We start from the raw sequence: 18,546 nt of genomic DNA on the forward strand, positions 1-18,546 counted from the left end.
CCTGATATGAAGGCTTATTATTAGACCGCTGTTATTTATTTCTCTTTTTCTTTTTCGTTTTTTATTTTTGTTTTTTGTTGTTTTTTTTTTTAAACGAAAAATTTGGGTCTTGGTGGGGTTGAAATCATGATGTAAACATATATTGTCAAGGTGAAGACTTGTATAGCATAAACAATTGAGCTAATTAAATTGGATAGTTTTACTCATTTAAAAAGGCCTATCAGTCTCTAAAGCACTAGAAGAAAACACTCCACTGGCACATGGAAGATTTTTACGTTTCAATCGTCTCATTTACTGCCACAAAGCAAACGAAACAGTTACTGCATAGTGGTTATTTGGTGGGGATTTAATTTTGGCGGTACTAGCTGAAAATGCAAACAGCGCCAAAATTAAACGCTAATAGTGTAGTACTACTTGCATGTTTATGAAAATTACTTTGAGCTTTCAGTTCAGATAAAGCCAAAAATCTAGTAACTACAACACCGCAAAATTAACAGAAATTACACCGGAATGCAGGGCTTTCGCATTTAATAAACGACGCCGATCTGCCATAAACTATGACCGCCTTTATCAATGGGAAAAAAAAAACAACCGTTTAAACGATTTCCTCTCCAACGCGTACACCCCCCCCCCCACACAAAAAAAAAAAGACATAACGCAGAAGAAGTGACCAAATTAAACAGAAGGCATCTCGACATGAAAAGCTTTCAAATTCATACGATGCTGCAATATATATATGTGTGTGTGTGTGTGTGTGTGTGTGTGTGTGTGTGTGTGTGTTATTAAAAAACGAAAAAGCGTTGAAGGATTCTACAAAAGCTGCTAGACGGATTTTTGGACCAAAATTTAACATGCAACATCCTGGTACGGAGAAACCTGAAATTTATTCCAACAAAATGCATTCTGCAGTCCAATTATGGCTTCTGTTAATACAACTTTTGGATGATTTCTCGACGAAATATGACTAACAGAATGACACGACCTTTATTCTTGCATTAAGGTCTTTCAAAAAAGTAAATAATTTGTTGATCCCCATCAAACGTAGATGCATTTAATAAAACGAATACAACGTTAAGCGACTCCTTTGTATAAAGGGAGTTTTACCAAATTTGTTGGAAAGCATAAAAAATTGAACACATTTAAATAATTGTAAAAAAAATGATTCCGATCCGTCAGCAGATATGACCACCGTTACTTAAAACATAAATAAAAAATGAAAAACTTTATCTTGAAAATAGTTTAGCAGCAAATTGACTGACATTGACAGTATCCAAATGTAGAGGACTTTTAGTAGTGGACGGTTGGTGCTGATGTGCCGTGTGGACGCAAAATATAGAGAAACCTTGCATTAGTTGTTTTCACTGAAGATAGTATGCAATCAACAGCAGTGAAAGAAATTTCTTCAGTAAAGACCTTACTGACCCGGGCTTTTTATTTATTCAGCCGTTCTTACATTTTACTGTTTGGAAAATGTCAGTTAAGCGACCTTGGGCCTACTTGGATCACTTCTTAAAGTAGCGAATTGTTAATTTGCAATTATGTTTTTATACATATCTATTATGATTGTAGCGTGACACACGAGAGGAATTTTCGAAGCTATTATAACTGGATTTCCATCCAGTCACCTCGTGTAATTTTTTTATTTATAGCAGTAAAATATGTTGGAACTAAAGGCCGGGAGATTTACACCATTTTTTTATGTAATGGAGGTAAAAGACAAACTGTCCTTATTACTGCCACTGAATCCAACATTTTGATTCACAGAGACTAATGTATCACTATAATGTTTATGATTATTATAACCATGAATGAGCAGAGGGGTAAAAATTGACGTTTATTTTCCATCCGATTCTGATGTTATTATATAGCCCCGCCCCCATTAACTACAACTGAGACTCGCCCTAAGCTTTCAAAAGTTTGTCTTTGAGTGTGCAGTTTCGACCGGCTTAAAAATCAAAGGAGAGGAAGTGTAAAATCAAACGAACTGTTAACGGAACGGATGAAGTTTTGCCTTATTATACAAAATCCTTAAAAGTAAACTTCTAAGCTTTTTCTAATGCGTAGTACGTCAGCATCACTTGGCATCATTGTAAACCTACATCTTTTTCTTTTCGTATATACCTTTTGCTTATTCTATCATGAATTGTGATGACGTTCAAGAGCATGGAACACTGGCACAACCATAACCACAAATGTGCAAGGCAGTACAATAAATAAGTCATATACTTACACAAATATTTTCACAAAGGTCCGGCCTTATATATGGTCACAATAAGAAGACCCCAGCTGGTGCAGATGACAGTATACCTCTTTTGGCCATGATTTAAGTTCTTGTTTGATTGACCTTCGTGTTCATTAATAATAGTAAGAGCTTCTGCCTCCAGTCATTGATGCTGGCCTTGTCTCCTCTTGAGTTTTCCTGAACCCAAGATTTAGGAGACTTGTAGCCCTGAACTTGTAATTTCGAAGTCCACAGAGAGCTGCAATAATCTTAAGTCTATTCTTCCCCTTGTACAACGATTTGTCATATTTTCCAGAAATGTCACTGAGGATAAAATCAATTTCTTTTTAGTACATAAGTATACCATCTACATACAGGTATACCAACCGTACTCTTCTTTTGTAAGGTGGTTTGAGCCAAGGTACACGTGAGATGCAAAATTGTATTTGTTTTGTTTGCAAATCTTAATTATTTGCTAATTGATGCCCAAATACATAATGGATTGATGTGACGTGTAAACAAATCGCTGGCAGGCAATGCATTCGTGTGTTCTGATTAATCCAAGCTCCTCTAGACGAGTAATGCATTTTGGATGGATTGTTAGGACTTTTGTCATGCAGGTATGCGAGTGTGGACCTGCAGTCAATAACTGATCCCTTCCGATACATTCTTTGTGCAACTTGGCAGCGCTGTCTATAAGATTTTGAAGCCAAGAGTCTAGGGCCACATTTCTCTGTAGAAAAACCGTAGAAACTGTTTTGAGAAGTGACAAGCATGGAATTTCACTACCGTGACTTCGAATAGAGGGTGTTTTGGCCAGTACTCTCTTCAGGACCTTCGTATGAGGCGGGCGATAAGGGCGCCTTGCCGCGCGAAGTGGGGGTATTTCACGGATCATGTTCTTTTATTCCGTATGTTACTTTGAAAAAACGTTTTTTTTTTTTAAATTGAAATACACGCGTTTAGTAATTATTGTCATGATTATTATTTGAAAGAATAAACAGTTTGCCATTGGGAGTTTTCCGATGGCGGGGAACGCTTGTAGCGGGATGGGTTTGTTATGCCGCCACTGTGGTCAGTGTTATGGTTGGGGTGGGGTGCTTAAATTATTATATAAGTCTCACCCAAGCTAGATTTTGGCTGGAAGCTAAATTAGTGAAAGATAGATATTAAACTCCGAGACCCCAGTCAGCAATGCCGACGGTTAAATGATTGAATATACTAAAAAGTGAAATTCAACGAATAACAATTTGAAAACAATTCAATAGTCCAGTGCTTCGAATTTCCCAAGTACTCTCGTTCCGCTCGACCCTGTGATAGCCTATACTCCATCTCCACTTTCTCCTCTACTCATTTTCCTCCTCCTCATCGACTCTCTCCACCGACTAGACTTGTCGACTCCGACTGCTTTGCTAGTCTCACTTCCGTCTCCCCTCTTAAAGACTCGGGACTCAACTGAACCGGAAGTTCTGTCCCCCAAAATAGCTTCCTGTGAAAACACAAGGACGGTACAATATTTTCCTTAGCCCTCTCATCTCACACTACACCCAGTCTATCATCAGATAACGGCTAATAAATTTCTTCAGTCACGCATTCATTCACATCGAAATACTCATACGTTCTTGTATGGTAAAACAGCGTCGTAATAAAAGCACGGTATCAATTACTTCTCATACATAGATCAATAAATTGCGACACATTAGTATATACTCCTAATCCCAATATACTAAACAATATCACAGCAATCAGACGCATTTCTTTACATTACAACTAAAAGTACACAATTATTCAAATATCCATGCTCTGATATATCCATAGATCCATATTAACTAATCTTACACACTTCAACCATTTTCCAAATTCACAATTTAGGCATGTGTAAAATATAACATATCACATGAATAAATGCATTAGTTTTCTACGAAGTAACCCAATAGCGAATTACAAAATTAATTCTGACCACAAACTAACAATCTACATCATACTCTACATAATACTGAAACTCATTTCTCAAATACGCATGCAAATTAAACACTACAAAGGTAATTCTACGTACTAGAAAAATCCTATTAAGTATACATACTACACATAATTGCAATGCCGTAATATTCTGCAAAAATCGAGCAAATAGCTTACTGACCTTCACGAAGCTTTGTCTTTCCTTAGAATCTCGTAAGTTTTACCGCCAAATTACGAGTGGCTGCCTCGGAGTAGTCCTATATTGCTCAGCAATCTTCATGGGCGAGACCAAATTTTCGCTTGCTAGTTAGAAGTTATAATTTGGATCGAAATTGTTATCACACCCTCTATCTCAATTCCGAGTGGGTTTCGCTTTGACTCCATCCTATCAGACTTAGCGAACAAATGTCCTTCTCACTGTCTGTCCACGTGGGGACGGATTTAGAACACAGCCCGGTCTCTCGCGGGTTCCGCTAATCTTAGGACTAAACTGTAACACATAGGTGGGAAGTCGCACGATCCTAACACCTGTGCCAATTCAAGATGTCGGGTCTTCTCTCTGGTCACGGTAACCTTGCGTAAGAGATTAACTCTAGCCTGCGGCAATGTTTAGAGATCAAACCATGGCTTGTAATAATAACTTAGTTTATACACGACTTACGAACTTGTGCTGAGTAAACGTGACACTGCTAAAGGTGAGGTTTTGCGCAATCTTGCGACGGCCTTGCCTCTCCGTACGATCATATCCACCGCTACCATCTATAGAAGGAACATGCAGCGTTAACCATGTCTTTTTTTCTGTCATGTCATGCTTTGTCATAGTCACGAATTTCATTTCTGCTCTGTGTTTTTGAAGGTCTTCACAGATGATGAAAATAAAATTGAAATGATATTTTATGTTAAGGAAACGTATGTCAAGTTTGATCTTAAACGTTTTCTGACAACATTTGACTGAGTAATGGACTTTCCTTAACTTGGAACATTACCATTGCATATTAAACTTAGGTTTCTTCAGTTTCTTTTGCACCAGATTGGAATGGGCATCCGTGTTGTATGGACACGTTACTTTATATATGTGTAATAAAACCTTTACTCTTAGATTTTACGACGGAAGTTGTCTTCCCTTTAAATGAAGCAATATCAGTCCATCAGTATCTGACATTGTATGAGCAAATGTCCCGAACGTTTTTAGAAAATCTACTCTTTTTTGTAATTTATGCCAATACCGTTCGGTGATAGACTAGATTTGTGCATCGGTGAGATAAATATATCGAAGTTAAATTGAACTGGCAGTAGTAATACACAGATCTGATACGCTACCATTTCATAAATAGGATAAAGCTGCTACATTACCCGTAAGATTTAGTAAGCTCACTTGGCAGCGTGGAACTCATAATATGGTGTTGCGTACGTTACGTGTCGTCCTTCAATCAACAATTGGTTCTTAACACAAAGGAGACCATGTGTATGATCCTATGTTCATCGAACTTCGAATGTTGGCTTGTATCATCGAGATCTTGGAGTTCAATTATGAACGAGATTCTTGCATAGTAATGATGTTGTCCTGCATCAAATTAGCTAAGTTTATTAAGCCGCTAAGGGTCTTATTTCTGGTCCGGTTTTAACCAATTTAAGCTAAGATCATCAAGATTTCGGACGAGTTCATAAATTTGCGAGGTCTAAGCATATTGATGAGGTGGTAATGTATCAGATTAACCATTCCTCTTACTCGATTTCGAATCGCCTCTCTCTCTTTCTCTCTGTTATGAACTCGCTTGCCACGAAAATGCAAGATGTTTTATGCTATACCCCCGGCATTATAGTGGGTGGTGGCCATGTAATCGTTAACAAACATATAGGCTCGGCCATAGAGCAAGGCGAACGAGGCAAATGCCTTGGGCCCCGCGCTCATCGCTTGCTGCCTTGGGCCCTGTACATCCTAGGGCCCGGCCTGCAAACATACTCCTGTATATTTTGGTTTCTCAGACAATATTCATTATATAATCATGAACCATGACACGTGCATGCATCCTAATTAGAAAGACTTAGCGATATCAAAAGTAGGTTAATAATACATATATTTTCCGCTGAAATTGTCATATAGACTTGTACATTAAATTCGGTTTCTGGGATACTGATGCTTATACAGTCATGAAAGTATATTCCACAATGTCAGATGTCATTGTGACCTCATTTTAGGATCCAGTGATCATATCTACTATTTACATTTACGCTATTTTCCTGAATAAAAATGGAACACAATATCAAATGTAGGTAAGTGTCCTACGTTTTACAATTTGGTGATTATGTACAATTATTGTGAGTTTTCTTTTGTTTCGTTGCTTCTTCAGTCACCAAACCGGATATAAGCGTACATATAAAAACTACTGCATAACCATACATGAAATATCGTTGTGATCAACATCATCCACTTGATTTGCTTTTATAATCATTTAGTATTTATCATTTTGTCTGACGTCAAATGCATACCTCTGTTATCTGAATAAATGTGAGCAGGCGAACTTGAGTGCCTTCTGACGGATTCATTCGTGTGAAATCGGACTCCTCGTCAGCGTATGAAAGAACAGGAGAGACTGCAGAGGAGCAGCAAACATTATTACAGTTCTTTGACCTTAGTTGGTTTATCCCCCACAAAGATTGCGTTTCAGTGTTTAAAAAAGTTCTTTAAATTATACAGTCGATAAAGAAAACAATTATTTGGGGGAACGATTCTTTTTCTCTCTTCTTGACATTAATATACGTCAGATCTTAGTCTTGAATCACGTACCTGAATCATAACATTGTTTCCTGAACATTAGTTCCGGTTTCCGGTATATTTTAAAAGAATACGTTTTTAGAGTACAAATCGTAAATCATCAACAATTCAGTTAGTAATACTCGGAACAATACAGTTAGTAATACTCAGTCGCAGTTGTTTATTCACACTCATTGACATAAAAAGTAGCATGTAACAAATTACAATTTTCTTCAAAGGCGTTACTAAACCATCGCTTGCACTGCGAAAAATACCGTCTATTTCAATACGTTTATTTTCTTTTCACCCATAACCAATGCCACAAGTCAAAAACATATAAGTGATATATTCCATTGGACAAGTTGAATTGCATTACGTTTGAATTTGTATCCTGTATTTCATTAAATGTGTGTGTGTGTGTGTGACTTGGATTTTTTAATGTAGCTGTGGCGTTCGATGACGTTCTGCTATGAGTTGGGGTGGGGTGCTCCCAATATTTTATTTAAATTACTATAGAACTCCCACCCTGGCTACGATGTATGCAGTGTGACATTTTATAGTGATGTCAAGCACTGGGGCATCAGGCAGCAGACATTTAGCACCATGTCCCACCCAGTCACATTATCTTAACAACAGGCCGAACAGTCGTAACGCTAACATTTTAATGCTGAGAGCCAAGCGAGACAGCTGCTAGTACCCTTATATATATATATATATATATATATATATATATATATATATATATATATATATATATATATATATATATATATATATATATATATATATATTGTTACGTGCTTAGGCTCGAATAAACAGTAACACAAGAAAGAGTGAAAACAACAAGCTTCCAAAAATATTATAATTTAATTTCCTGGATAAATTCTGTAAAAACGAAAAAATTTGAACTTACGGTTTTAAGAATCAAATCCAAAAATAATATCAGAATAATCCACGAAATTTATTTTAGAAGTCCTAATAATAAAATGTTGTAATGATTTCAAGTTCAAGTCCCGACGAAGAATCCAAGATGGAAGACTATGACGTATGCTGTAACCTGTAATATGTTGAAGTCTGCAGTTCCTTGTAGAAACAAGAAATATCACTACGGTTTTGGGAATCCGAATACATTTTTGTAAGAGCTGTCTTTGTTCAAGAATTTCGTATGAACACAATTTCCAGGAAAAAAGAATTAATCCTTTTGAATCCAAATAATTTGAAATAACTGCAAACGACACAAATACACTTTCTAGTGTAAAGAAAAAAAGCCCAACTGAGAATATTTTTCCAAAACAAAGGTTATATGTTATTCTAAAACGCAGTTTCGAAAATTGCCAAGTTGCCAAATCGATGGGGGGTCGAGTGAGGGTGCTTATATCACGTACGCCTAACATGACCCTGACGAAAACCAATCATTTTACTCTAAGAAATAAAATTTAAAAAAAAATTGTTTACAACTTAACCACTTAGTCCCATCATGACCTCGACAGCATCCAATCAGTTTAAAATAAAAATGGAACTTATTTACGTGGCTGCTACTAATTTTGAATGAAGTTCAGGATCTAGGTCAACATTTACTGCTTACTAAAATGAGCAATCAAGGTCAAACTATTTTCTGGAAAAAGTATGAGTTCCTAGCAAACATTATTTTGACATATAACGAAATTTAAAAAAAAAAGAGATTTTAAAACTTACAAACAATGAAATCAGATATAATTAAATCAAATATACATAACAATATAGATATCTTTGGTATGACTCGGCCTGGATTCAATCGCGAGACCTCACACATCCGATGTTAAATTGTAAAATGATTGAAAAGTGAATACAAGGTTGCCTTTTCTTTAAAAAATATATGCAATTTTCCCATAGAAATGTATTGTCTTATTTCTCCACTGAACGATATTCACCATTAATTTGAAAGGAACTCTCCCTAGCAGGCATGATAAGGGGACGATAAAATATCGTGTATCTGTCCAATAAGAATACCATTAGAAGAGCACCAAGATGGGACACTAGTGACATTGCTTAGAACGGATTTATTACTGCCTTTCCGATCCACGAAATCAATCCAAGTTAATGGTTTTTCTCTTCTTTTCCGCTCATAGTTCATAGCTATTGTATTGTCTGTACTTAAAATGAACCAACATGGTTTTATTATTTTATTTTTATTTTTTATTTTATTGTCGAGCTTGCTTTAACGTTACATAATCCAAAAAGCAAAGCCACCTTGGTAACAAAATTAGGTTATTACAACCACAATTAACTTTTATGGGGTGATAGCATAAGTGACAAAGGTGAACGCGTACATCATATAAATGAAAGAAAAAGAAAATATTCAATGAAGCATAAAAATACACATGTGACACATCTGCCTGGATGAACCGTCAGCCTTTGGGGATTTCAACTGAACACGATCAAATTTCATGACTATATACAAAGATCTGTGTGCGCTCAGTAACGTATTATTGCCGATAGTAAGCCTTACCCCTCACATAGGATTGGTAAACGATCATTTGGAATTTTCGCATATGCGTAACAATGCTGTCTGATCTCTTAGTGTGCACGAGTTTATAACGTATTTTCCAAGGCAATCATCATCTGGATAAATCTGCATTTCTTTGAAAACTCTCTTATGCACGTCTATGTTCCTAGATTGTAGAAGCTTATGTTCAGATTAAAAACCACAAATTAATTTTTGAATGGATCCGCTTGTCAAACCTATAAATGTATAGCTAACGGCATGTCAGCACCATACCAGTGATAAAGTGGCAATTAAAAGTTGAGTATATACTGTTCGATGTATGTGTGCAAGCACACAAAAATCCATATTTGTTATTTTCTTTTTAGACCAACCATTTTGTATTTACAGCTGCTGTTTGGTACGATTCGATAGAATACCCTGTTTCCTTAACTACACATGCAGAGAAAAAGGAAAGAGAACATGCTGTCATTGTTATAAAACGATTCTTATGGGTAACACTGTTCTCTTTACAGCGAACCTTACGAACGCATCACGCTTTTGTTATATTAAACCTGTGTCCTTAGCGCCAACGTAGACAGTCCATTATTGTAGGGTATTCAGATTTATTTACACGGTGTGTGTCGGGTTCACCAGCTGTTAAGAGTAAACATTTATTGTATGATATTGGGAAAAAGAGTTAATTAAGGTGCTTAAAGAAATGAAAACAATCCAAATATACTGGTTTCTGATTAATAACATTTAATAAAAAGGACACTCTTGCGTACTTTAATAATAGATCCTTTTCACAATCTCTTGCATGATTGGTCTCCTTTCCTAGGAGGGTTTCTCGAAAGAGGCCAAATGTTTAAGGTCATTACTACCTGAGCAGTGTGACGCAAAGACTATGGGGACACTTTTACGCTCTCAAAATAATACAGAATGTTGCACAAATAAGTTAGCATTGTTGCGAGTGGGGGTGTGGTGGGAGTGTATTATTAGTATTATATTTAAAATGAGCGCTTCCTTATTAAAAAATAAAAGAATATCTATTTTCGATGTACACGGACCCTTGAATCTTAGTTAATTTAAACGTTCTTCAGAATTTCATGAAATCTTGATAAATTGATTTTCCTGAAATAATTTCAGTTTACAGAAATAATTTAAATACACAATTTTGTAAATTATATAGAGGACTATCTTGACTTTAAAAGTATATTTACTTCGGGGCAAGGGTGAGCCACCGGATATTTTGCACCAAAGAATCTTCTAACAAAATACTATCATTTTAAGGATAAATCACTTAGGTACTCGACTGCGCTTTACACAAAACATGCACATGCTACGTGGTCATCTGAAAATAGAACCTAGGTGAACCTTTTTTCCCCGAGAGGCCTAGTCGCTTAAGTGATTCTCGAGATCAAAACATAAGGATGATATTTTTTGATTTTTATTGCTTTATTAGCCCGTCAGAATTAAGTTCAATAGTTTAACTTTTTCTAGAAAAATCACATATGGTTTTCAGCATATTCCATTCTAATAAAATAATAAAATGTACGGGAAAAGATTGCGGTGCAGAAGCATTTAGTTTTACACTTGTTAATACATGTATACTATAATAGATTCACATCTGACGCAGTTCTCATATAGCAGAGCTATAAATAAACAAAACACGTAGGGTCATGTTAAAATTTGCCAAAGAGCTGTACGTGAAACGCTTTCTAATCAATGAACCGCTCCGGTGGCCTAGTGGTTAGAGCGTCCGCCTCGGATGCGGGAGGTCGTGGGTTCGATCCCCGGCCGAGTCATACCAAAGACTTAGAAAAATGGTACTAACAGCTGCCTCGCTTGGCGCTCAGCATTAAGAGGTTAGTGTTAGGACTGGTCGGCCCGGTGTCAGGATAATGTGACTGGGTGGGACATCATGCTACATGTCTGCGGCATGATGTCCCAGTGCTAGACATCACTATAAACTGCCACATTGCAGACATCGTAGCGATATGACTGAAAAATTGTTAAAGCTACGTTAAAAATCAAAATCACATCACATCACATCACACTTCTAATCAATGAGTGCTTTTTCCTTTCAAGTCCAGGATCAAAAAAGTGAATCAGGCAGAAATTAAACATTGATCCGCTCAAACTACTTGGGAAGACCATTCACAAATAATAGCGATGAGATATAGAACACTTATTTTATTTAATCTTTTTCCACCACAAGAATATGTAAGTGTACAGTATGCTGTGCCCAGAACTGCCCATGTTTCGCTTGGAAATAAAATTCATCCCCACGAATCAGACTTGCCAAAAAGCCACGAGCTTTGGAAAACTCGGAAAGATTTTTTTTACTATACACTCATGATGCACATGAAAAAATACGAATTCCAAATATTTGACTCTAATTTGTAAATTGATGTGTCCTATATATCAAATAATCCTAAAGTCATAAAATTAAAACGTTCAAGGACGGTATGTTCAAATCATCGCTTTTTCATGTTATTTCAAGTCCGAAAGAGACCACTACATATTGACAGGAAATAGTAATGTGACAAAAATGTATATACAGATGTTCATCTTTCTCTACTTATCTATGTACGTTAGAAAGTTTTTGTTTATCTTTTATAAGAGTGCTTATTCGACAAAGTTTTTCAGCCTATTTTTGTTTTATTCGATTTATGAGCACAGATGACTTTCTCGGAACTAGATGTTGGCGGATCCGCATGATCCCCTAATCCAGGCCGGCGCTACTGGTCGTGGGTAAGACTCGTCCAGTCTCCAATTTGTGGGATCAAATTTGTAGTACCTAGAAAAGAGGCGGAAAATGTGATTCAGGGATAGAAACAATGCTTGTAACATGTACACGTAATACATTTCCATAAGTGCAGCAAGTTAGTAGTTTTCAATTTAATAATATTTTATCACTCGTAATATTTCTTGTAAATGCAATAAACTGTTTTCAGGAATAAACGTTGCTGGTAAGATTTTGTGGACAACCTACGATTGCTACATTTCAGGGAGTTTCCTATATTCAAAAAGTAGCAGGCACTACTAATGAGACAAAGACGTATACAAGACATGAGAGGGCGGGGGAGAGAGAGAGAGAGAGAGAGAATAAAACTTAGAAGTGGAACAACATAATGTCTTGGTCCTTTCTAAAACCTATTTCGATCTCATTTAAACATAGATAATGGATAAGTATCAACAATGCAGACCATTCTCTGTACGTTTCAATATATATATATATATATATATATATATATATATATATATATATATATATATATATATATATATATATATATATGCTGTACCAATGATATACCACGAGATCTATACATTTTTCATTAAAAAGAAAGAAGGCTTGCCAAGTTTTCTTTAATGAAATCTGTATACAACGAGTGGTATATCATTGATGCAGCGTACATATTATACATATATTTTATTAATATCACATACAAGTACATATATTTGCCATTTGAGTGGAGTTCAGATTTACTACAGGCAGCTGTGTATTGGCCTAGTGAATGAACTCCTCATATCCCCAAAATGTAGTTCTATGTCTTTTGCGGCTATTCACAGTCACCTTTGCATATTGATAAATTGATTGTTTTCTTTTTTTTTTTTTTGTTTCTAGTTTTCTTCGCATTGATTAAATAAATATAGTACACACTTATTATTTAAACATGAAAGATGGTTTCAGTGACGAAAGTAGAGCACTACAAACACTTTGCTAGCTACGCCATTCACATGAACACTTAGACATTCACATACCGGCGCATGGAAAAATAATGTGGAATAAAAACTAAGCGAAATGACGAACCAGCAAGAGGTAATTAAAATATTTTCATATATTTACAATTGATCTCGGTCATTATTATGCTTCTTTAACAGTAGGCCTACCACCGGCCATGCAACTCAATCTCATATTTATTTAATAATAATTGATTTTTAGGGCATCTTAATATGTTTAAGAAACAACAACAATAACAAAACATTAAATAACCGAGGAATTTACCGTATAATGTCGACATGGTTTGCGATTTTGTATCATTGATAAACACTGTCGATAAATCCCAAGGAAAGGGCACACATATCGTTACGACGAACCATATTCTTGTAGGTTACTTGGTTAATTTCTGTTTCAAGGTTTTAATCCAGCCCAAGTTCCTTTTCTCTCTCACTCTACATTTCTGCGTAGTTTACTGTTATGCATGAGAGGAGAGGGGGAACATAAAGCAGATAGGATTGTGATGAAAATGTGTACCATATTAAATTCATTTAGAAAATGGGGATTATTAATACTTTTTATCGTTATTTTCATACGTCACTAATGATTAATGTGTGCAAATTCATCATTGATCTACAATCAACAATTGGACATGGTCGCGAAAATGATTGTATATACGTATTATTGCGTCATGGGCCATCACAATTCGATATACCAAAAGTATTGGTATATCAAATTGCTTTATACAAACAATTTAAAAGGAAGTGGTCGTAAAGTTAGAAGAACAAGGGTTGACAATAAGAATGGGTCGTCAATATGAAAACATAGATATCACAGAAAAGTAGCAGAAATTTATGAGCATTTTTACCGAAGGAAAAAAATGCAAATCAAATTAAAGAAAAGGACTGCTTGCACGGAAAGTATGCATGCTAATAATTGTATTTTGAAATTTAATATTTCGTTGTTATGTAGTTTTGTTAGAACTTTGCATCACAGGAGCTTGTAAAGTGGATGGGATATATGAAAGTTGTCCTGATATAAACTACTTTTTTCCCCTTTCCAAAAATATAGTGCGATACGTATATTAAATATGGTATCAGGATGTATCGTTCCAAATTCATTTCACACCATGGTCGTTCGTACCGGGCCATTTCACCCAGGATGTATTGTCTCTTTGGCATACTTACTTTTCCAACCATAAATTGACGCAACTTATTTCTTTTATTCTTTTTATTATCACAATTTTCGAACTTCAAACATTTCTCTCCAGCCATGTGAACGCTACACCGGTGCATTGGTTGTACATTTGGGTTCTTATGGTGATAACTTTAGGCATGTCATATCACCTGCACGACCTTGCATAGCGTAGCATGACGTAATGAATGAATACGAATAAAATCATGCCGAATAACTATAAATATATACCAGAAAATTGATTGGTATAATTTTTAGCACACACTAATTCTTGTTGGGAAACAATGGATAATTAGACATTTTAAATAAAGTAATTCGATCTGCTAAAAATAAATATAAATTGATGATGAAAAGAATGAACCTTGATGAAATTCTTCCCAAATATGATAATGATGTGTATATAGTCTGATACGGAGAAGAGTTGTTTCGCTGTGCACGGATTTGACACCATCCACTACTCAAATTCCCGTGTTTGCATGCTTCAGTTCCACAAGTCACATTCCTAACAATTCGATTCGATCAATCAAAGCCCAAACGTTTCATTCGGTATTGGTGATTTGGGGATCAAGCACACCAAATTTAATTAGACTACTAACGAGCGCGAAGTTATGCCTTGATTTCAGAGTGATGTACTCGTTAATATAAGGAAAGATATGACGAAATATGCATCGAAGGTCAGTGTATCTTGTACACCACCAGTAACTGGCCAATCAAATGTTATTCTGTGTTAATAAACAATCTTCTCTATTGTTCCGGTTAACTATTGTAGCGATGCATATCAGCTGCCTTTATTATACATTCCAGTTATACTTTGATACGGAATACGTTTTCCAGAGCGTATGCATGAATTCTCAGTGATTAATTGTCGAGTGAAATAAATTTAATCTATCCAATTCGTGACTGCATAACGTTCAACTACATATGCATCATCGACGTTAGAAGCTTTGCATCAGGCGACCACAATAATGATATACAAAACACGTTACAAACTTACTTGTCCTGCTTAAAGATGTAGATGAAACCATTTCGCAGGATGGTAGCCTGAAAATCTACAGGAAACTGTTTTCCCAGCTGAGAAATGGGATAGTTCAAACCACCGACCCGATTGCTGGAAGGGTGCCAGTCCCAGAAATGGGTTTTCTGTGTAGGATATATATATATATATATATATATATATATATATATATATATATATATATATATATATATATATATATCGATAATAAGCACCACATTGCGAAGAGAACAGACACAGATCTACCGTTCCATAATGTGCCGGCTAACCGGACGTGTACACTGCTCGTTGGAAATAACATGTAGAACGAACAGTCAGCGAGCATCAAGTTATGCCAGCACATCACGCGACGGAAGATATGGGTCTACGCAGATGGGTTCGTATAATACACGGAAAATGAACGACATTACTAACGGATACTTAATGTGCAGCAGCAGCAGCTTCCATACTTTAATTCAACATCTTTTAATATATATAATACATATTTTACATCCTCTCTAATTTTATCAGAAATAAGCTTCACATTTTAAATATGCTGTATATCCCCGCGTCTGTCCGTCCGTCCGACAACAGTTGCTTGTTATCACATGACAGAAGTCAAATTTCATTTTCATCAGATTTTGATCATACCTGGAATAACAGTTTATATCATGAAGACATCGAAAGAGATCAATAACGAAAGAGATCAGAACGGAAATCGAATTATTCTTGCATAGATTGGCAGAGTTTGTTGCCACTCTAGAGGCCATATTTCCAGTCTGATTTTAATCAGTTTTAGAATGGTCTTATATCATCAGATCTCTGATGTTTAGACACTGAGTAATGCGTGCTTACTAACGTGGTTATCCTGCACCCGATAGACTGGGATTGTTACTACTCCGTAGGCTGCATTTCTTACCGTATTTTAATAAAACTTCCATTATGAGTCTGTGTCATGGAGATCAAAGCATAATAATGAGGTGATCTTGCATCTGATTGGCTACGTTTATAACCACTCTGAAGGACATATTTCTGATCTGATTCGATAATGAGCGAGATCCATGCATACTAACTGAGTTGATTTTGCATTTGATAAACAGTCTGTTACCACAGGGAAAGACTTATTTCTAAGCCGATTATGATCAAACTTGGAATATAGGCTTATATGATCAAGATCTTTGAAAAGTTTTGTGATGAGCGATATCCACGTATGTTAATGATTTGATCTTTATCTGATTGGACAAACTTGCTACCATTCTAGTATCAATATATCCGGTCTCATTTTGATTAAACATGGAATGCATATGTCATCAAGATCTCGGATAATTTTTATAAGAGCGGGATCTGTTCATATTACTAAAGTGATCTTGCATCTGAGTAACCGAAGCGCTTTGAAGACCATACTTCTGATCCGATTTTGATAAAAGTTGTAATATTGCATTATACCATTATGATCTATAAAAAGTTTGACAATAAGGGAGATCCAAGAATAGTAATGATGTAAACTTGGGTTTGTTTTGGCAGATCTTGTTATCACTTTTTTAGCGATTCTTTTTATGATCAAATTTATATTAAAGTTTTTAAATGGTTTTGTATCATTAAGATGTTGAATGAATATGATTCCAACCAATCACTTCGCTTATTTATGAGGTAATCTTGTATCTAATTGGTTAAAATTGTTGCCCGTATGGAGAGGGAATTTGTATACGATTTTGTGGCATATGAGATCGTATCAATAAAGTCTTAGTTTTTATAACAAGTTTAATCTGCCCATATTAATGAGGTGAGCCGGCTGAGTTTGTTACAACTCTGGAGGCCATATATCTTGTCCTAATTTATCCAATTTGGAATAAAGGCCTACATCATCGCGATCTCAGATTAGATCAATTATTAATGAGATTCATGCTTATTAATTAGTTGATCTTTGGTTTGATTGTCTGAGCCTGTTACCATTCTGCAGGCTTTATTTCTATTCTGATTTTGATCAAATATAGCAATAAAAATCAACAGGATCTCTGGCAGGTTTAATAATGAGTGAAATCAACGAATCTGAAAGAGACGATCTTGCACTTGATTTAGCTGAACTTGTTACGACTCTGGAGGCCATATTTGTATCTCGTTCTTAATTAAAAGTGAAATATTAGCTGATGTGATCTTTATCTCATATATAATTTGATGATGAGAGAGATCGATGCATATTATTGATGTGAACTTGCGTCTGATTGGCTAAACGTTTGACCGTTCTGGAAGCCATTTTACTGGTATGAATTTGATCAAGCTTGATATGTCACCAAGAATACGTCATCAAGCTCTTAGATAATCTTGATCATAAACGTGATCTGTTCATATTAATGGGACAACAGTAGTGAAGTGGGGCACCCTACGTACAATGGGAATTAGCATTACAGGGACCCCTGGGTCACTCTACGTACAATGGAAATTTAACATGGCGAAAAATCGTGGGTCACTCTACGTACAAGGGGAATTTAACATGGCGAAAAATCGTGGGTCACTCTACGTACAAGGGGAATTTAACATGGGAATAAATCGTGGGTCAATCTAGCGTCAAGGGAAATTGAATATAGGATTTTTTTAAAAAATAAAAAAATAAAAAAAATTTTTTAAAAAAGGGGTAGGCAATGGAAAGGCTATCTCTTTTCGAGAAATATGGCTGGCCCTGAAAAGGGCCTTTGGGTTTTATGTTAATGTATTCATTAACATAAATGGCACCGCATTGGTCTTCTTCTTGTCCTTAGGCTGCGTCTTACTGTTGGTCCGTACATCAGCACTCTTTTCAGGCATCCTTGTCTTTCGACGTAGATCCTACGTATCCACAGGCTGGTGTTGGTCCTGTGGACAACGGTCCACTTCGATCGGACATACATGAGCAAGTCTGTCCGAAACATCATGGAAGACACAAGGGTGGATGACTCAACTGTAGTCCACATCTTGAAGCGACGAGAACAGGTGAATCAATGCATTGAACGGCGCTTATTTATAGGCGGAGGAAGGATTGAAACGGATTGAGTTCATTTACCAATCCGAACACGCGTTACAGAATTCAGTCAGCTCGCATCCAATCCGAAGAGAGCAGTCTGTGACGTCACGTAGTCAATATAGATTCGCTAGCGCTTGTGTGCAGTCAATCTATGCGACAGTGATTCAACATGACGGAAACTCAGAAAACGATCCAGTGGGGTGCACCAGCAGGGGAGACTGCCCAAGGGAACCCGGA

At 36.1% G+C, this 18,546-nt stretch overlaps 1 protein-coding gene across 1 annotated transcript in view; it reads right to left on the bottom strand.

Moving 5' to 3' along the window:
* Positions 1 to 11,577: 11,577 nt before the first annotated feature.
* Positions 11,578 to 18,546, bottom strand: part of LOC149777125 (collagenase 3-like) — a 78,270-nt gene continuing 71,301 nt past the window's right edge. Inside the window, exons 10-11 of the mRNA XM_089941813.1 lie at positions 15,312 to 15,457; positions 11,578 to 12,199 (exon numbers count right to left, since the gene is read on the bottom strand). Coding sequence (XP_089797939.1) covers positions 12,097 to 12,199; positions 15,312 to 15,457 — 249 coding nt within the window. The 3' untranslated portion in view covers positions 11,578 to 12,096. The remainder of the gene's footprint in view (positions 12,200 to 15,311; positions 15,458 to 18,546) is intronic.

The sequence above is a fragment of the Sinohyriopsis cumingii genome, chromosome 18, assembly GCF_028554795.1.
Source record: "Sinohyriopsis cumingii isolate HCF-2022 chromosome 18, ASM2855479v2, whole genome shotgun sequence".
Classification (NCBI taxonomy): Eukaryota; Metazoa; Mollusca; class Bivalvia; order Unionida; family Unionidae; genus Sinohyriopsis; species Sinohyriopsis cumingii.